General features: G+C 45.3%; 1 protein-coding gene across 1 annotated transcript in view; it reads left to right on the top strand.

Moving 5' to 3' along the window:
• Positions 1 to 19,571, top strand: part of LOC144822877 (solute carrier family 13 member 1-like) — a 701,886-nt gene that overhangs the window by 622,113 nt on the left and 60,202 nt on the right. Inside the window, exon 14 of the mRNA XM_078680852.1 lies at positions 1,909 to 2,070. Within this exon, the coding sequence (XP_078536978.1) occupies positions 1,909 to 2,070 (162 nt within the window). The remainder of the gene's footprint in view (positions 1 to 1,908; positions 2,071 to 19,571) is intronic.

Raw genomic sequence — 19,571 nt, 5'->3', positions numbered from 1 at the left:
CCACTGGCAGCAATAATAAGACAATATGGGTTCTCGGTAATCTCATATGCGGACGACACGCAGGTAGTTGTCACAGTAACCAATAATGTGGATGATACAGCAGATCGTTTTAACAACTGTATGCGCCACGTAAATGCTTAGATGCAATCTAACTGTCTCAAGCTGAATGGTACTAAGACAGAGATACTGTTGCTGGGTACCAATCCCTTGGCATGGTCACCTAATTGGTGGCCTTCAGAGCTGGGCGAATGTCCCACACCTGTCTCGAAAGCAAAAAATCTTGGGTTTATTTTTGACCACAAGCTGACTTTTGAGAGCCAAATTAACTGCTTATCCTCCAGCGTTTGGGCTATCCTCAAAATGATCAGGAAGATTTGTGCCTATATTCCGCCGGAGGCTTAAAAACATTTGTAACGGCTCTTGCCATTTCCAGGCTGGATTATGGCAATGCGCTGTATTTGGGGATCCAAGCCCAATTCATGAAAAAGCTACAACGACTGCAGAATGCTGCAGCCAGACTGATTCTGAATATACCAAAATTCGAGTCAGTATCCCGACAATTGGATACATTGCACTGGCTCTCAGTCAAGAGGAGAACAGTATTTAAGGCCCTATGTATCACCTACAAGGCACTCCAGGGGAATGGTCCTCTATACCTGAGAACGCATTTAAAAGTCTATGCTCCATCTAGGAATCTCAGATCTGCTCAACAAAAACTGTTGCAAATTCCCAGGTTCAAACAAGTACGCTGGGGAGGCAGGGGTTTTCTGATAAGAGCTGCCAAATCCTAAAATGCCCTTCCATTAACAATTAAAAATAGTGCAGATCTAAAAACTTTTAGGAAGTCAGTAAAAACGTGGCTGTTTCAGTCTGACCTCTAAGCTCGCTTACGCTAGTTCTCTATCTGTCTAGTCCTCAGCGCCAAGACGCCTCCGGGCATTCGTTGCGCTATACAAGTTTAATTCAAATCAAATCAAATCAAATTAGATAACCTTCACAATATGATTGACACATACACCCTCAAGGATATTTGGCCAGCGACATCCCACTACCCAAAGATATTTGGTAGTCTCTCTGATCCTTATAACAAATAGGGTCGGAAGGGATATTTCAAAGACCCAAAGAGTGGAGAGATCATTTCAAAGTGAAAGGAAAGGGGATATGTACTCCCACTGAAACAATCTTAACTCAAAAATACTATCTTCCCTTGCAAGGAGCAGTGATTTAGGAGAAAGGTAAAAGAAAACCTATACTCCACCGCACTTAGAGGTGGGAAGATGGGAACACCTCTTTTTATATATGACCCTCACCCACCCTAGTAGTGGCAAGTTTTATCATTGGGTTCACCCTAAATCCTAAATGTGTGGGTGGGCTCAACCATGTTCCAGGAATCACTTTAGAGAAGTCTTAATTGTCTTGTTTTTTTTTTACATTTAATAAAAATCCCTCACTCACCCCAAGGTACCCCTTTATTTGTGGGGTGAGCGAGGAAGATTAAAAACCACGGGAGGGGGCAATCAGGATGTTGTGGTCCTATGGCCCTAATGTAAAATCGCCTTTCTGATCCTACTTGCTATCTCTGGAACCAGACTCCCCGGACGCAGATCCTCACTCACCTGCTCGCCTCTTTATGTCATACTAGTCAAGAAACTATTGCATAAGCCTGATTCCACCTCCCTTTATGCTCTTCCTATCGTTGCCTATCCCCTCATTGATCAATGCATTGTCAAGTCTTATTTCTATATGTTTGGGGCACAAGTCATGGTCATATTTGTTGATATAATGCTAAATGTCTCGTTTTTCTTTTGTCTTTTGTTTGTGAAGAATTACTAAATAAAGATAAATAAAAGTACTGACTGGATGCAGAAGCAAAAAAGGCAAACGTTTTACAACTATTATGTTTTGCAGGTATCTGGCTTATCGTTATGGGTGGGCGAAAGAATGGAATCACTAAGTCGATTTCCTGTCTGGTTAATTGTCTTCCTGGTGTGTATATTGGTGACAGCTGTAACGGAAGTGGCAAGCAATCCAGCCACCATCACAATATTTCAGCCGATTCTAACTTCACTCGTAAGTAAAGTTTTATAGCATAATTTATCATACTTTTCTTTATAACAGATCCGTTGTACATTGCCTAAAACACACACGTCATTCCTTGCTCCATTTGTTATGGATACTATGTACCTAATGTTCTGTTAGATGGTTTCTGAAATTATACAAAATCCCTTATTTTTTTTATTTTTTATTAAACATTATATTTAGATCAGTATATTACGAATTTGTCCCTTCCCTGTTCTGGTCATTACGTAGAGAGGTGGTATGCCTCCAACAGACAATCCTTAAAAGTGTATCTCCCCACTAATCGAAATATTAAAACAAACGACCTGCCATAACATTGCACGACTACATACCAAGAAGATCCACTTTTGCACATCCTGCTGTATTTTGTCTTGATATGAAAGGCCCACTCGAGTGTGGGTACCAGCTGAAAATGTTCTATTTCTCCAGCAGACTTCACCAGGATTACGCCATAATTAAGGTAAGGTGGGGAATAGGTGAATTCTTGCTGCTCAACAGAACCATGTCCCCCTTATGCAATACGTCTCATCCACAGCCTATGCATACTGATGATGTTCATTCAGTATGCATACCTCAGGCGGTGAGATTGGCCAGCATGGGAACCCTGGTAGATCCTGGGACACAAGATGTTTTTGTGGCACCCTCATGCTAATAGTTTTGGCTACACCATGCTCAGATAACGCTTGGTGCACCTTTTACAATGATGGTTAGTGCATGATGCTAGCCGAGCACTTTCACCCTCCTGAGGCGGAAGCCGGGAGGTCCTTCGCATCAACTTTACTTTAAGCTTCTTTTAGCGTTAGAATCTGTACTCTGCTTGATTAAATAAGCGGCGTATTTTATTTGTGTATGTGGCACTTTTTAGCTTGATTCTAGAAGCTTTTCCTCCAGAAAACTTCCCTCCTCCCTCCTCTACTACTCGGGCCACTCTCAGCTGAGCACAGACGCTGAGAGATCGGTCCCGAGTAGACAAAGTCCCACGCAGCGGCCATATTGGGGGTGGTAAGCGCTCTGACGCGCTCCAGTTTGCATAAAAGAGCTTCCTGTTTTCGGCGCCTGTTCTAGCCGAGCACTTTCACCCTCCTGAGGCAGAAGCCAGGAGGTCCTTCGCATCAACTTTACTTTAAGCTTCTTTTAGCGTTAGAATCTGTACTCTGCTTGATTAAATAAGCGGCGTATTTTATTTGTGTATGTGGCACTTTTTAGCTTGATTCTAGAAGCTTTTCCTCCAGAAAACGTCCCTCCTCCCTCCTCTACTACTCGGGCCACTCTCAGCTGAGCACAGATGCTGAGAGATCGGTCCCGAGTAGACGAAGTCCCACTCAGCGGCCATATTGGGGGTGGTAAGCGCTCTGACGCGCTCCAGTTTTGCATAAAAGGGCTTCCTGTTTTCGGCGCCTGTTCTAGCCGAGCACTTTCACCCTCCTGAGGCGGAAGCCGGGAGGTCCTTTGCATCAACTTTACTTTAAACTTCTTTTAGCGTTAGAATCTGTACTCTGCTTGATTAAATAAGCGGCGTATTTTATTTGTGTATGTGGCACTTTTTAGCTTGATTCTAGAAGCTTTTCCTCCAGAAAACTTCCCTCCTCCCTCCTCTACTACTCGGGCCACTCTCAGCTGAGCACAGACGCTGAGAGATCGGTCCCGAGTAGACAAAGTCCCACGCAGCGGCCATATTGGGGGTGGTAAGCGCTCTGACGCGCTCCAGTTTGCATAAAAGAGCTTCCTGTTTTCGGCGCCTGTTCTAGCCGAGCACTTTCACCCTCCTGAGGCAGAAGCCAGGAGGTCCTTCGCATCAACTTTACTTTAAGCTTCTTTTAGCGTTAGAATCTGTACTCTGCTTGATTAAATAAGCGGCGTATTTTATTTGTGTATGTGGCACTTTTTAGCTTGATTCTAGAAGCTTTTCCTCCAGAAAACGTCCCTCCTCCCTCCTCTACTACTCGGGCCACTCTCAGCTGAGCACAGATGCTGAGAGATCGGTCCCGAGTAGACGAAGTCCCACTCAGCGGCCATATTGGGGGTGGTAAGCGCTCTGACGCGCTCCAGTTTTGCATAAAAGGGCTTCCTGTTTTCGGCGCCTGTTCTAGCCGAGCACTTTCACCCTCCTGAGGCGGAAGCCGGGAGGTCCTTTGCATCAACTTTACTTTAAACTTCTTTTAGCGTTAGAATCTGTACTCTGCTTGATTAAATAAGCGGCGTATTTTATTTGTGTATGTGGCACTTTTTAGCTTGATTCTAGAAGCTTTTCCTCCAGAAAACTTCCCTCCTCCCTCCTCTACTACTCGGGCCACTCTCAGCTGAGCACAGACGCTGAGAGATCGGTCCCGAGTAGACGAAGTCCCACGCAGCGGCCATATTGGGGGTGGTAAGCGCTCTGACGCGCTCCAGTTTTGCATAAAAGTGGACGGCTCCTCTCCGCATAGCGGACGTGTTGCGGACCAGCAGGACTCACGCTGGAGTCATGCCAGAGTCCTGCCCGTCTGCGCCCGTCAGCGCTAAGGAAGCGCCAAGGGCCAAGAGGAATGCTCCACATAATAGAGGCATCGGTCTATCTAGAGCCTATCTTCTGTCTCTGAATAATTCTCCCATGCATTGTCATGACATCCTCAAACCTGATACATGGGATGGCCCAATCCACTGTCAATACTGTAAGACAACTTTTTGGCCAGAGCCAACATCTGATAGGAAGCTTAGACCCACTACTCTACGAGTGGGGCTTATTAATGCTAGATCAATGTGCAAGAATGCACAAAACATTCACGATCTGATCTCTGAAGGGGACTTAGACTGGCTCTTCATTACAGAAACTTGGTTAAAGTCCTGGTGCAATCCAGATATAGCAGTAGCCCTCCCACAAGGTTTCCAAATCCAACGTTTAGATAGACAAGAGCAACAGGGAGGGGGTTTGGCTATTATTCACCGTGACTCCATAACTTGCACCACCTATGAATTGCCAGATATCAAGGGGGCAGAGGCTATGGCTTTTTGTTTAAACATTCATGACTCCTTGACGTTTTCCGGTGCCCTAGTATATCGCCCTCCGGGACAACCTCAAGACTTCCTGGAGAGCATTGGGGACGTACTTAGCGATCTCACGCTCAGATTTGCCCATTTTACATTATAAGGGGATCTTAATCTGCACCTAGATTCCCCTAAAGATCCAGGAGTAATGTGCTTCATGGACATAATCAATGTCCTTGGTCTAACCCTGCTGACTCAAGAACCCACACACAGAGCAGGCCATATATTGGATTGTATTTGTTCTAATTCCAATATTCTGACTATTAAATCCCCCTCGGCCCAAATCTGGTCAGACCACAAATTCATTCCTTTCGACCTGGCAGTACAATATAATGTTTCAGAAAAAACCTATAAAAGAATAGTAGGAAATAACAAACCCGACTGGAATAAAGTACTTGCCCAACTAGATCTTTTGAAGAATGCAACAGAGAGTATACCCACATTATCTGGCCATACCTCGATAGACAACCAGCATTTCTGTGAATGGATCACAACGCTGGGCAAGCAGTCAGACCCAAGGACTGTGAAATATCCAGGTGGCATGAAAAAGAAAAGGAGCGCCCCTTGGTTCTCCCCCGCTCTGAAATCTGAGTTAAGCAAAGTAAGATCATTAGAACGTAGATGGCGTAGGAATTATGAGGCAGACGCCTGCAGGATCTATAAAGTAGCACGTAGGCAGTATCATGCCTCAATTAAATCAGCTAAAAAAGCCCACTTTCTAGAGGAAATTGCCTCCTCCGGAAATGGACAAAAAGAAATATTCAAGATCGTTAACAGCTTCACAAACCCTGGAGCACTCACACAGGAAATCCCCCCTTCTCTATCCCTCTGTAACTCTATCGCTGATTATTTTGAAAATAAAATTCTAGATATTGTTAAGGACTTCCCTCCTCCAATCGGGATCTCTTCCGACAAGGAAAGGATGGAATCAATTAAAGAAAACGACTCCAATACTCCCCATTTTAATGTCTTTTCTCCTATTTCCTTAGAGGAGTCACATCAGGCCATTCGGTCTAGTAAATCAGGATCACCCTTCGATCCTTGTCCTCCTATGTTTTTAAGAGCCTTGGCCAATGAGGTAAATCCTATTGTTAACAGTATTATCAACTCGTCACTTGCCACAGCGGAGATCCCACGCGACTGGAAGTTAGCCGCCGTCAAACCTCTTCAGAAAAAACCTTTATCTGACCCCACGATTCTCTCCAACTTGCGTCCCATTTCATTGCTGCCAGTATTGTCCAAATTGACTGAATCTTTTGTCAATAGACAACTCACGACTTTCCTGGAAGACAACAACATCTTGCACACCAACCAATCAGGCTTTAGGTCCAAGCACTCGACCGAATATGCCCTCCTGTTCTCTGCTGAGACCCTGCGCTCCGCTATGGACCAAGGGAAGAAGGCCGTCCTGATTTTACTCGACCTATCGGCGGCCTTCGATACGGTCTCACACGCAATCTTGATTGACCGCTTACTCAGTTCAGGGATTGGAGGAGTAGTGTTGGACTGGTTCAAAAACTTCCTAGGCCAAAGACGCCAAATCACGGTATTGGGCGAATTCACCTCCGAAGAAAAATCCATCAGCACAGGGGTACCCCAGGGCTCTAGTTTGAGCCCTGTACTTTTCAATCTTTATATGGTACCCCTGATCGAGCTTATCTCTTCTTATCAGATTAGCACAATATCCTATGCTGATGACACGCAGCTTATCCTGGTACTCGACAGGGAGCTGCCCGGAGCTGGGGAAAACCTTAAACAATGCCTGGCTGCCACCTTTGAGTGGATGAAGACCAACCACTTAAAATGTAACTCTGGGAAAACGGAAATCCTACCGTTTGGCCCCCATAATCTGTTTTCCCCTAAGCAGTGGTGGCCTGAAGATGCTGAAGCCCCCCCAAACACCATCTCCTCTGCCCGTAACTTAGGGATTAAGTTTGATGACTTATTGTCATTTAAGCAACAAGCAATGGGTGTGGCCAGCACATGCTTCTACATCATCAGAATGCTTAGGAAATTCTTTGACCTTCTCCCACTGTCTACAAGGAAAACGGTAGCGGTGGCACTTATAACATCAAGACTGGACTACTGTAACAGCCTGTATGCGGGAGCAAACAAAGCCGTGCTCCACAGGCTGCAGATGGTCCAGCATGCCACCGCCCGCTTGGTTCTTGGTTGGCCCAGGAAATCATCTGCTTCAGCTGCACTCAACGCCCTTCACTGGCTTCCAATCCATAAACGCATTTTATTTAAAATCCTGGTTATTACTTTTAGAGCTCATCACTCACAAGTACCCAGGTATATCTCCAAAAATTTCAAACGCCATCTACCCACCCGGAGTCTGAGATCCTCCAACCAGAATCTTCTGGTTGTCCCAAAATTCAGACTTGCCACCAAAGGTGGAAAATCCCTTGTTGTTCTGGGTTCTAGAGCATGGAATAAAATGCCACCTCCGCTCCGGCAAATTTCATCAGAATCCCTTTTTAGAAAGGCCCTGAAGACCTGGGTTTTTACGCTTACCGATGCTGCCTGTAGAGCCTTGGTGTAAAGGATGTAATCTCTGGGGAATTGCTTCAGCTAACCACCTTTTTCATTCTGGGTTGGTGTCAAGCGCCAAGATGCTCCTTGGAGTGATAGAATGCGCTATAGCATTTTTTTTTTACATTACATTACATGCAGGCTTTAAATTTCAATCCTCAAGGATATAGAGAAACAGCCATTTTTGGCTCCAGGTGAGGTGAGTGCGTCAATATGCACTGAGTTGTACTGATGCATTGGTGGAGCCAAATGGTAAGTAATGTATTTGAAAGAGAGATTTAAACTAAAAAAAAAAGCATATAAAGTGCTGGTAAGTTGCCTTCCCCATTGATGGAGGAGAACAATAGGAAATGGTTATATGATTGCTTTTGATTAGTGGATTTGTATCCCTTTAGGATGCTTACATTTTTTGTGTGAGCAATTAAATCATTTCGTTGATGGTCATGGAAGTGGAAAGTGCTTTCAAAAGAAGGCATGCCTTTCTTTGTATGCTGATAGACAAAGGTGTAGTAGGAGTACTTCAAGGCATTCTTCTGCATATTGTTAGCATAATCCTTCTGGTGTCATTTCATGTAAAGCAATCCAAAAGATGATTCAGGAGACAGTGTCTATCTTGTCTCTTTTGCATGAGACTCATTTCAGTCAATCATAATGACTGCTCGTCAACATACCATAAATAAATCTATTACTAAGAAAACTTTGTTGCTGCATGAGGTTACTTAATGCTCCATACACAGTCAGATCTTCAATAAAAGAGTTTGAGTAACTTACCAATGTGATGCAGAAAGGAAAAAGCTGTTCAAAATGATTGGTGCAAATGGAACAGCAAACCAAATTCCTTTCTGGCAACTCATGTTATTCCATGAGAGCCATGGCACTGGCTTTGGATGCTTTAATTCTTACCAGGTGTCACATGCGGTTAGGAGATTGGACAGCAGGTACATGTTAGAAATCTTCTTTCCCCCAAGTTTCTTTTTGGAATAAAAACAGTTGGAGATCAGATTGTACAAAGGGAAGAAATCCCTTATTCTTGTTCTTATGGGGCGTTAAGTAAATATTCTTATTGAAAATCTTTTAGGAAGAAGCATTTGCAACCCAAGAAAGATGGTAAAAAGTCAGACACACTAACGCAGTTGTCGGATCCTGACTATCATGGCTTAATGGATGGGCTCCCTGTGTGAGGCAGAATGAAAAATGTCCTAGTAAACATAAAGGAATTTTTCAATTCTATTCAGGACATTGAGACGGGGGATAATGCTTTACTATTTTTTTATTTTCCAACTTGCAGTATTCAACTTAAAAAAAAAAACTATCTTTCCCATGAATCCCAGGGTAAGGTAAATGACAGGGTAAACCAATTGGCAGCTCTGAACGTCCTGAAACATATGGGGCTGCTGGGATATGTCCTCTTTCTTGACTTCGACTCTCTGACTGTCATCAAATTCCACTAGTCCGTTTTAGCAGGCTCGGAACCTACAAGAAGCCAGTGGAAAACAGAGATGAACCTGAACTCTCCAACCTTGAAATTTTAGAAAGTGATACCCAAGGGGAACACATCACATTAGAATACAATACTACACATTGACAACATTTAGGAATCTCTGACCTTACTGAGTACAGCATTGACCAGGAAAAAACAAAGTCATACTTATACCAGACAGAGAACCCGAACACCTCAATTTCCAAACGTCTGCTATAACGGGTGTTAAAAAAATTACTGAGAACCTCAGGAAACTCTGGGCGGGTATAATCCTCGCCTCCGTGTCCTTAATAGAATTGAAACTTTCCTTCATGTTTAGTAGGAAATTTTTCATTCTACGGCAGGACGGGACGGGAGGATTATGCTTGTTCAAAGCTTATCAACCATCAGGGAGGTCATGTCCACGACTAACTTGAAATAGAATCTTTTGAACATGGAATCTGAAGACCAGTCCGAGGCATTAAATATACCTTCAAGGTGGGCCCGAGTGAAAAGCTCCTCTGATCGAATGGGCAAGTGTGAGATGTCAATGCCCGCCTCCTGCATGACCCATCTGATCCATCTGGCTATGGTGGGAAAGGTGACCGCTTTGAAAGGTGACCTTGAGTCGTTGGAGGGCCCTGTAGTGGAGGGGGCCCAGAAAGATGGCCTGTCAAGGAAATAATGAAGTAAATATGGCAAAAACATGGTTGAAATAATAGGAGAACTTTCAGTAGTATACCGTTTTGCTGTGCCTCTGGTTGGGATGAAATGTCACCCCACACTGGACGTTGTATTTTGTCGCATGCCCACAGGGCAAGGCACGAAATCAGTGAGCATGCTTTTTTTGAGGAGCATTGAAAACAAATGTGGATTAATTGAGAAGAGTATGGTGTGCATCCCACCCCCCTTGTTGAATTCTATATAGAGGACGGCAGGAGACCCACTATCTTGGCGACCGGTCGGAGAGAAGTGGTGGGCCTGGCTAGGGTCCTCCAGACGAATTTTAGAAATGTTCCTGACTGGTAAGCTTAAAGTCTTGTTCACTGAATCTATAACAAAAGTAGGGAAGGTAGTCTGCCTCGCCAGTGTAAGTAGGGTCTTCTTTTGTTTGATGACAAAGCTAAGGCGCTGCAACAAAGCCACTGTCGTCTGTAGTTGGTCCATGAGCAATGCCGGGGATTGAGCCAACAGGAGGAGGTTGTCAAGGTATATGATGAGGTGGAATCCCCAAGCTCTGAGGTACTCTACCATGGCTTGAGGACCTTGGTGAAGCACCATGGAGCGTAAGACTGCCCGAAAGGCAGGGTAGTGAACTCATACCTGCCCTTCCCACTGAAACTGAAGAAACCGTTGATGCATGGAAAGATGGGGACCGCCAAGTATTTGTCTTTTAACTCAAGATGCACCATCCAGTCGTCCAGTTGCAGGAGGTCTCACAGTAGGCCGATTCCCTCCATTTTGAAATGGCGGTACACCAACCAGCTGTTGAACTCCCATAGGTTGATAACCGGGCATTGGCCCCCATCGGTTTAGTTAACCAAAAAGACGTTGCTTAGGAAACCCAGTGGGTGGAGGGAGCTGGATACGATCGCTCCTTTGCAATGCAGATCCACCACTTCCTTGTCCACCAGGGCAGCTTGGGCTTCGCCAAAGACTAGAGGACGGCTGAAGTTCTCTGATGCTCTGGAGGACCCATGCATCTGAGGTGATAGCCTCCAAATTGCGCGTGAACAAAGCCAGCCTGCTCCCTACTTTTGACTGGGCTGAAAGGCAGAGTCTCACTTGATTGGGTCTGAAATTGACCTCTGGCGGCACCTCTGGAACCTCTGAAGCCTCGGCTGCTGTAGTGTCTTCTGGACTGGAAAAACTCCTGCCTGGGCTTTTCCTGTGTCTTCTTAAGACCTCTGGAAAGGTCTTGTGTGTAGAAAAAGCTGGTCGAGCGCCCCCTGCTACGACCAGCCCCGACAAGAACCTTTGGGTGGAACACCTTCTTTATGGAGGCTTGAGCCTTGTTCACGGTGGTAAATGTAGCCACAAATTTACTGAGTTCTTTAACCAAAGGCTCCCCGAAGAGCCCCCCCATGAGCCACTGCTCCCCCCTCAGAGGAAGGAATGTCCCCAAGTTTGGGGTCTTCCTTGAGCAATAGGGAGCGTCTCCTCTCAGTTGAAAGGGCGCAGTTAGCGTTGCCCAGTAATTGATGGCACGCTGGGCCCAGCCAGACACAAGCTCGATAGATAAAGGGGTATTGGATGCCTTAGCCTCCTCTGTGAGGTCCAAGATGTTAGTGAGGGACCAGCAGGCATCCAAGAGCTTGTCCTGGCAAGCCCTCTAGGACCTATCTATCCCTTTCCTGGGGTCATGGATGTATTTCTGGAGAAACATGGCCATTCTAGGTTCAATCTCGGGGTGCCCTAAGGCAGACCCTGACCTTTTTCTCCAGAGGCTTCCTAAGGTGACTAGCCACGAACTGGGCGACTTTATCCCCAGGGGTCCATTAAGTGGAACGTAGGTGCAGGATGTCCTCAGGTGCCAACATGTCTGCGGGGGCTCCGCGCCCCTGGCTTGTGGGCTCCAGGGCTGCGAGGGCCCGCTTCGTCATTAGGTTCAGTGGGTGAATCATCACCATCGTCCTACACTTCTTGCAGGGACAAGGGGACTTCTTCCCCTGACAACTCATAGGTTTCCAGGGATGGATGGGCAGGCTAGAAAAGCCTTTTTAAGGCACTCAAAGGTGCCCCGGTTGATGCCGACTCCTACTTGCACTTACGGGGGAGGTTGCTACCCGGCAGGGGGTTATCAGCTTAGGACTAAGCTATCTCCATAAGGCGTCTTTCAAAGGGACCCATGAGGAACGCTCCCACGGAACAAGGAGGTGTGGCAATAACGCCGCATGATCAACACTAACAAACAAACATTGGCGAGAGTAAAAAGTACAGTAAATAAGCGTACTCTATAACAAATAAGGAAAACAGAAAACTTGTGACAATTGCTGGAGGAGCAGGAAAAGAAAGAGGATGTATCCCAGCATCCTCGTGCCTTTCAGGACGTCCAGAGCTGCCAATTGTTTCACCCTGTCATTAACCTTTCCCTGGGATTCATAGGAAAGAGAGTTTTTTGTATTAAAGTTGAATGCTGCTGGTTGGAAAATAAAGAGATAGTAGTGTATAATCCTTCACCATTCTTGGATATATGGAAAGACAATTTCACAGATCAATGGGTGCTGAATAACATTCGCAGAGAATATGTTATAGAAATTGACTAGATGGAGCCACATTTGGGATTCCTTCCTATGCCTGTTTTCAAACAGAACCTGCAGGCAGATATGTAAAAGAGCTTCAAGTGTGTTAAAGAACTAAGCCAAAAAAAAACAGTAGCTTTTCTAGACTAAGGTCTAGGGTTTTGTATGATCCCTTTTCAAAAAGAGACAGTATTGAAAGTATCAACTGTTTCCTGAAAAACTGGAACAAGTGTCATCTCAGGATCTGGTACTTTTAGGAGCCAGATGGTTATTGATTGTCTTCCAAAGCACAGATTTATGAAAATATACTTTAGACATTCTAGCCAAGGAAGATCCATCTGTGAGAGCAAGTTTACAGATTCAGGGATACATGACCTCAATTCTGCATCTACATCTCTGGACAAGGTTTTATCTGTGGATTATGAAGTATCACTTTCTGTGTATGGTCCTCACAGTTTTAGGATTACAGCAGCAGAATAGTAATGGATTCATACATCAGGAAGGAACGATTATGGTGGGTGGATCCATATAATCCTTTAAATCTTAAATCTTGTCTTTTACTGAACTGACAATAATAACTTCAGATGCCAGCAGAGTAGATTGAGGTGCAAGAATGGAGGAGAGTCACTGCAAGCGAAGTGATGGCCTTAGCAAAGGATTCACTCCATCAATAGGAAGGAATTGGAATCCATCAGACTAGCATTACTGGGTTTTGCACTTTTGTTGAGGGGGAAGCATTTTTAGTGTGAACAGCAATATGACAGTGGAAGTTTATATATAGTGGCAGCAGTAAACACACTCAAGGGCCATGACCTATTTAGCAATTATGCAGTGGGAGAGACACATCTGAATTCTCTTTCTGTAGTTTACAACCAGGGACTGCAGAACAAAAAAAAGCAGATTGTTTCAACAGTATCAATCAATCAATCAATCAATCATTTCATTTGTAAAGCGCGCTACCTACCTTGAGGGTCTCAAGGTGCTGGGGGAGGGGAGTGGGTGGGGGGAGCTTCTACTGATTGAAAAGCCAGGTCTTGAGAAGTCTTCTGAAGGCCAGCAGGTCCTGGGTCTGTCGTAGGCTTGTAGGGAGAGTGTTCCTGGTCTTGGCGGCAAGGTAGGAGAAGGATCTGCCACTGGCGTGGTTTTCCGGATGCGAGGGACTGTGGCGAGGGCGAGGTTGGTAGAGCGGAGGCTGTGGGTGGGGGTGTAGAAGCTGAGTCGGTTGTTGAGGTATGCTGGTCCGGCGTTGTGTAGAGCTTTGTGTGCGTGGAAGAGGAGTTTGAAGGTGATCCTGTTGTTGACAGGGAGCCAATGCTGGCCTCTCAGGTGTGGTGTGATGTGGCCGCGTCGGGGGATATCGAGGATCAGTCGTGCCGAGGCGTTCTGGATGCGTTGCAGCCGTCTCAGGAGCTTGGTTGTTGTTCCTGCGTAGAGGACATTCCCATGATCCAGTCTGCTGGTGACGAGGGCCTGGGTGACTGTTTTTCTCGTGTCGGAGGGGATCCATTTGAAGATCCTGCGGAGCATTCGGAGGGTGTTGAAGCAGGAAGCGGAGCCAGCGTTGACCTGCTTGGTCATGGAGAGGGCAGAGTCGAGGATGACCCCCACATTGCGTGCGTGGTCTGTGGGTTCTGGGGCTGTTCCTAGCGATGTAGGCCACCAGGAGTCGTCCCAGGCTGAGGGGGTGGGGCCGAGGATGAGGACCTCCGGCTTGTCAGAATTCAGCTTCACCCTGATGACCATCATCCATTCGGCGATGGCCTTCCTTCCTCTGTGGAGGTTGGTTTTGGCGGTGTGGTGGTCTTCGGTGAGGGATATGATCAGCTGGGTGTCGTCGGCGTAGGAGATGATGTTGAGGCTATGCATATTGTCGGGCGAAGTGGGTGAGTGGTGCCATGTAGATATTGTACAGCGTCGGGCTGAGGGATGAGCCCTGTGGAACGCCGCAGATGATCTCGGTGGTCTTGGAGCGGAAGGGTGGGAGGCTGACGCTCTGGGTTCTGCCCGAGAGGAAGGATGTGGTCCAGGCCAGGGCCTTCTTTTGGATTCCGGCGTCATGGAGGCGTGCTGTTAGGGTGCGGTGGCAGACTGTGTTGAAGGCTGCTGAAAGGTCCAGAAGGAGGAGGGCGGCTGTTTCTCCTTTGTCCATAAGGATCCTGATGTCGTCGGTGGCGGCGATGAGGGCGGTCTCGGTGCTGTGGTTGCTGCGGAAGCCGGACTGGGATGGGTCCAGGCTGTTGTTGTCAGTATTATAGCTTAATCTGAACATTATCAGCTAAGCATTCTTATTTGTGCAGAAATATGTTAGAAGTGGGGTACACTCTAATAGACCTGTTTGCTTCTTTCAAGAACAAACAAAGAAAATGTATGTGGTCAGGATGCTTTTCTTGCCATTGGCTTTAGAAACAGACAAGTTTTCAAAGACTTTCTAAAAGAGGAGTAGTCAGATGCCCTCCTCAAGGTAACAGGCAGAGAGTTACACAACGTAATGGTGTGGTATAAGAAAGATTGTTCTTTGATGAGGAGCTACCTAAATCTGTGTATCTGGAAAAATCTGGTTCAAGAAGAGCAGAGAGTTTCCAAAGGTAGATACAAACAGATCTTTCTGGGCTAATATCGAAGATCAATACCCTTTATGACTTTGAAAGCTAGGCAGAGCGCTTTATAAACGCACCCCTGCCAGATAGGTAGCCGGTGAAGCGTAGGAAGTAAAGATTTAACCAAGGTTCTACAGAACAGATTGAGAGTGTCACAAGCCACCGTCACCTGTCCTATCTTAAAACTGTTGAGACTGTAAGCTGGCAGAACTAGGCCCTGGATTGTGGTTTTGTGAGCAGAGCTGGACAAATGTGGAAGACTTTTGTAGATTGCCCAAAGCAAAGCAAAACTACTGTATTGATATGTGCTGTAAATGAAAGATCCATGTGAAATAATACAGGCAGATTTCTGATACAGAAGGTGGGAGAGGGAACAGAACCAAGTTATTTGGGCCACCATTTAGAGCACCAGCTGGGGATCTTAGATGCAAATAGGAGTATCTGGCATTGCTCCTAAACTGAGATTCAAAAAGCTGATGATTATCCATTCGCAAATAGCCAGCCTACAAGGGGAGAAACGACTCTGGGTTTCCCCCAAAATGTCAGCGATAGAGATGACAGTCTGAGTATCATCCTCAAACAGCTGTGAATAGTGCAGTTCTACACACTTACCAAAATCTATAAGCCTTGGTTCCCTCCACTGGGAAGATCTATAGTGTCAGAAATGAATTCAATTCTTGAACGCTTGTCATAATTTAGTGACTGGTTCCTCAGGCAACCAGTCACCAAAATGCCTTCCTATGTGAAGCATACCAAAATTGTCATCTGTCCTAAATATTGTAGCAGATGTTGACTTACATATCACCATGGATATAGAGCGCCTGTATACCACCATACCCCAGAAACGTGCACTGGAGGTAGTGGAATCCATACTTAGAGACACAAAGCTGAGTTCCATCACATTCTTACAATTTGTCATGGAATGCGCCAGGATAGTTGTCACAGAAAACAGTTTTGAATACAGTGAAACCATATACCAAGCCTGGTCTGGTTATACATTCACCAATTTAAATGTGACAACATCAACACAGATACCAGCCCATATAAGGAACAGAAAATACTATGGCGAAGTTATATAGATGATGTGCTTATCAACTGCCGCAGGATCAAGGCAATCGCTCTTGAGTTCATTCAATAGTTGGGACCCCTACTGCAAATTCAGTCAGACAATTAGCCAGCTCTTGGACCTTGATATAGAGATCAAAGAAGGGAAGAGTTTTTGAGAAATCTACTGCCAAAAATGGCCTCTTACGTTTTGACAGTTTTTACCCAAGCTCCCTCAGTGAAAACCTCCCCTTTTGGGAAATACTTACGGATCTGGCGTAACTGTTCGAACACTTCCGACATTGCAGCCCAACTATAATTGAGAAAAATCACTAAGAGAACAAGGAAACAGGTGTGTAACAATAACAGAGACTCTTAGAAACCCATTTTGTAAGCAACAATCATAGAGACTATCATGTTGTACTATCTTTTCAACTGTCTCAAAATCAATAAAAATGTCACAAAACATTGCAGTATTCACCAAAACCTTGGTAACAATTGGATCCCCCATTTTTCCTTCAAACATGGTAGAAGTATCAGGGACAGGCTGGTTTGTACTAGGAGTATCACACCGGTAAACAACCATTACGACGCGGTCATAACACCGCAGTATCATTACAACAGGGATTTTAGAACGCAAGTCGTTACCACGACTTGCGCTGGAGAGCACTCTAGACTAAGGAGTAGTGTGATTTACTATTCCAACACCTTCCCTACTGTACGTAGGCTTGAGTTGGAATGGTAAATCATACTATTGCTAAGTCCAGCACCATACAGCGCAAGTCGTGGTAACGACTTGCGTTGTAAAAGCTGCGTTGTGATGGTACTGCAGTGTTATGTACCGCGTTGTACCATCATACATCCATCACACCAACACCAACCATGCCAAATACTCTTTGGGGCTTACCACCAGAAACAGGACACTACACATGTGGCAGGTGTAGAGTATGCTAATTCACAAGAGCGTCCAAAGAGACACTGGGACTGAGCGATCACGGATAGTTAAGAATCATACATAATAATAGTAAAAATCTAGTTTGCTTCATCACATCCCCATGCAAACTCAGATATGTGAGTATAAAGTCTCACAATGCATGCATCAGAAGCAATGAGCATAAGGTGCAAGAAAAGCTCCACTAAAATGATGAAGACCTTTTTTGGAGGCGAATGACTAAAGAAAATGATGTCAGATGGGTGGTACTTGCAAAGGTGATCACAAACCCACATAGTATTACAATATGGACTCTCCTTAATAAGGAACAGAGGTGAGTGTACCAGCTAAGAACACAAATTGATGGCCTCAACGAACATATACCTTGGCTACAGGTTACTCCAAGATGAGTATGAAGCCCAATAATCTGTAGGTGATGCATGGTATATCAAAGGTATAAGCCCCCTTTTACCCAAACCCTGGGAGTTCATGTCTAATTTGATCTAGCCTGTGTTTTAGAGGCACACCCATCTCCCTTAAACTCCCCTTCCTCCACTCTCCTATGGTGAATACTACAGATAAAACAAAAGAATAGACACTGCTGATATACCCCTATGAACCAACGTCTCCAATTGAATAAAACCTTAGAATACACAGGCAGTATACATACTTTCACATAGCTCCATTGGCTTATACCCACTGTGCTTCCCAGTATTGTATGATATTCAGTTAGATCCTTATGTTCATAATAACGGGCACATAGGGCCGCTACAAACCCCATCATGCAGCAGAAGCAGTATAATGATGGACACATACCTTTCATACAGGGTGCATCTGTTCATATGCTCGCCAAGAATGCTGGCCAGGTACTACATTTACCAGAGACACTGACCGCCATAGTGTCATTACGTCACAGCGCCCATTGCGAAAGACCAGTTTTTGTTGATAAGTGGGCGCCTCAGTTCAACATATTTTCATCTGGAGTGTTTGTTCACCATTCCGTCCATCATCTGTTCTTTATGCATTTGTTGCCCTAAGTGGGAAGGGTATGTCCAGACGTGGGTCCCGTGCTCACTATGCCAGTGGCTTCATGTGGCTGATGAGGGGTGATACCCCGAAACCGGTCTCAGGATGTTTGTTTTCCTGTCATGGGGAGGACCTAGCCTGGCAGTACGGGCCAGGGCCGGTCTGGGAACAGCAACCAGCTGTGGCAGATTGCTGCTCGACCGGCCTTGGGAGAGGGTGCTAGTAAAAAGCACAGCTCCCGCTTTTGTTACTGGGGCAGATATTGCAGCACTTCTGCAAAACTGTCCCCTGGTGACAAAACTGGCCTCCGGCCCACTGGTAAAATGCCAGGTGCCTGTTTCGGTCAGTCCGGCCCTGGTTTGAGACTGATTTGCGTATGACAGGGTCCAAACTGAGGTGGCATAGTGAGCAGAATACGATTAATTTAATCCAGATCTGTGACTGGGGGTGAATGTTTGACAATGGTAAGCATTCCATCAATCATCTTTTTGTGTTGCTACGAACTGATGAGTTGTCAGGAATAGATATACCTAACACAAGGGCCATAAAGAGGGTGACACAGGAATAATACAGGTTCAGCAGAGGTCTCTAAACCACACTAATATCTCAAAATACCACAGGACTGCAATGCAATGGCCCATAGTTGCCAACAGGATAAGCAGTCCAATATATCTTGTAGTAGCTGATAAATCAGCACCAGTGCAGGAGAGAAACAGTTCTTAATCAGGAAGGAGAAAGCACCTAAACAGTTCCTCATTTGATCTAATCCTGCAAGTCAGCAGTGCCCATATGAGATTTCGAATGTAAAACATGATTTTGGGCCCGATGTAGGTAATCCCAGATTACCGATTCTTAAATACCGAATCATACCGATTCGGTATTTAAGAACAGGCAAATGGGATGTAGGTAATTTTACCGAAAAAATTACCGAATCGTTAAGTTTCGGTAATTATCGAATCGGTATTTACCGATTCGGTAAAAGGGGGAAACATTGAAGGGTGGCAGGGTGTCACTTTGACACCTTGCTGCACCCCTCAATTGATTATGGGTGCACATGTTGCAGACATGCATGCCCTAAGGGCATGTATGTCCGCAACATTGCACTGTTGGAAAAGCAAAAAAAATGCTTTTTCCAAGGTTTTCATTATTTACCACCAACTTGTAGTTGGTGGTAAATAACGAATCCTAAAAGGGGAAAAGCACTCATTTGAGTGCTCCCTACATAGCAAAATCGGTAATTTACCGATTCGGTATTTTAAGGAATCAGTAACTTACCGATTCCTTAACATACCGATTCGGTAAATTACCGAATCATTAAAATGCCCACCTACATCTCATTTTCAAAATACCGGTCGGTAACGGCCGAAATTACCGAATTTCGGCCGTTACCGACCGGTATTTGCCTACCTACATCTGGCCCAAAAAAGACAAACGTGACTAGTCAGTCAAAGAGCGGCAGTTTCTTTATTACCGCTTGTTCACTTCGTAGTCTCGCTCTCAAAGTAAACATTCTACTTTAGTAATACAGCATTCTTAATACATTTTGCCAGTGTCTGTCCTGTCTGCTTCCAGCTCCGTGAGAGGGTCAGGCAGCCTGGCCCTTTTTGCTGGCAACACAAACGCGCACATATGGT

Source organism: Lissotriton helveticus, chromosome 3_1 (genome assembly GCF_964261635.1).
Source record: "Lissotriton helveticus chromosome 3_1, aLisHel1.1, whole genome shotgun sequence".
Lineage (NCBI taxonomy): Eukaryota > Metazoa > Chordata > Amphibia > Caudata > Salamandridae > Lissotriton > Lissotriton helveticus.
The sequence above is the reverse complement of the archived record's forward strand: the minus strand, read 5'-3'. Positions and strand labels throughout refer to the sequence as shown.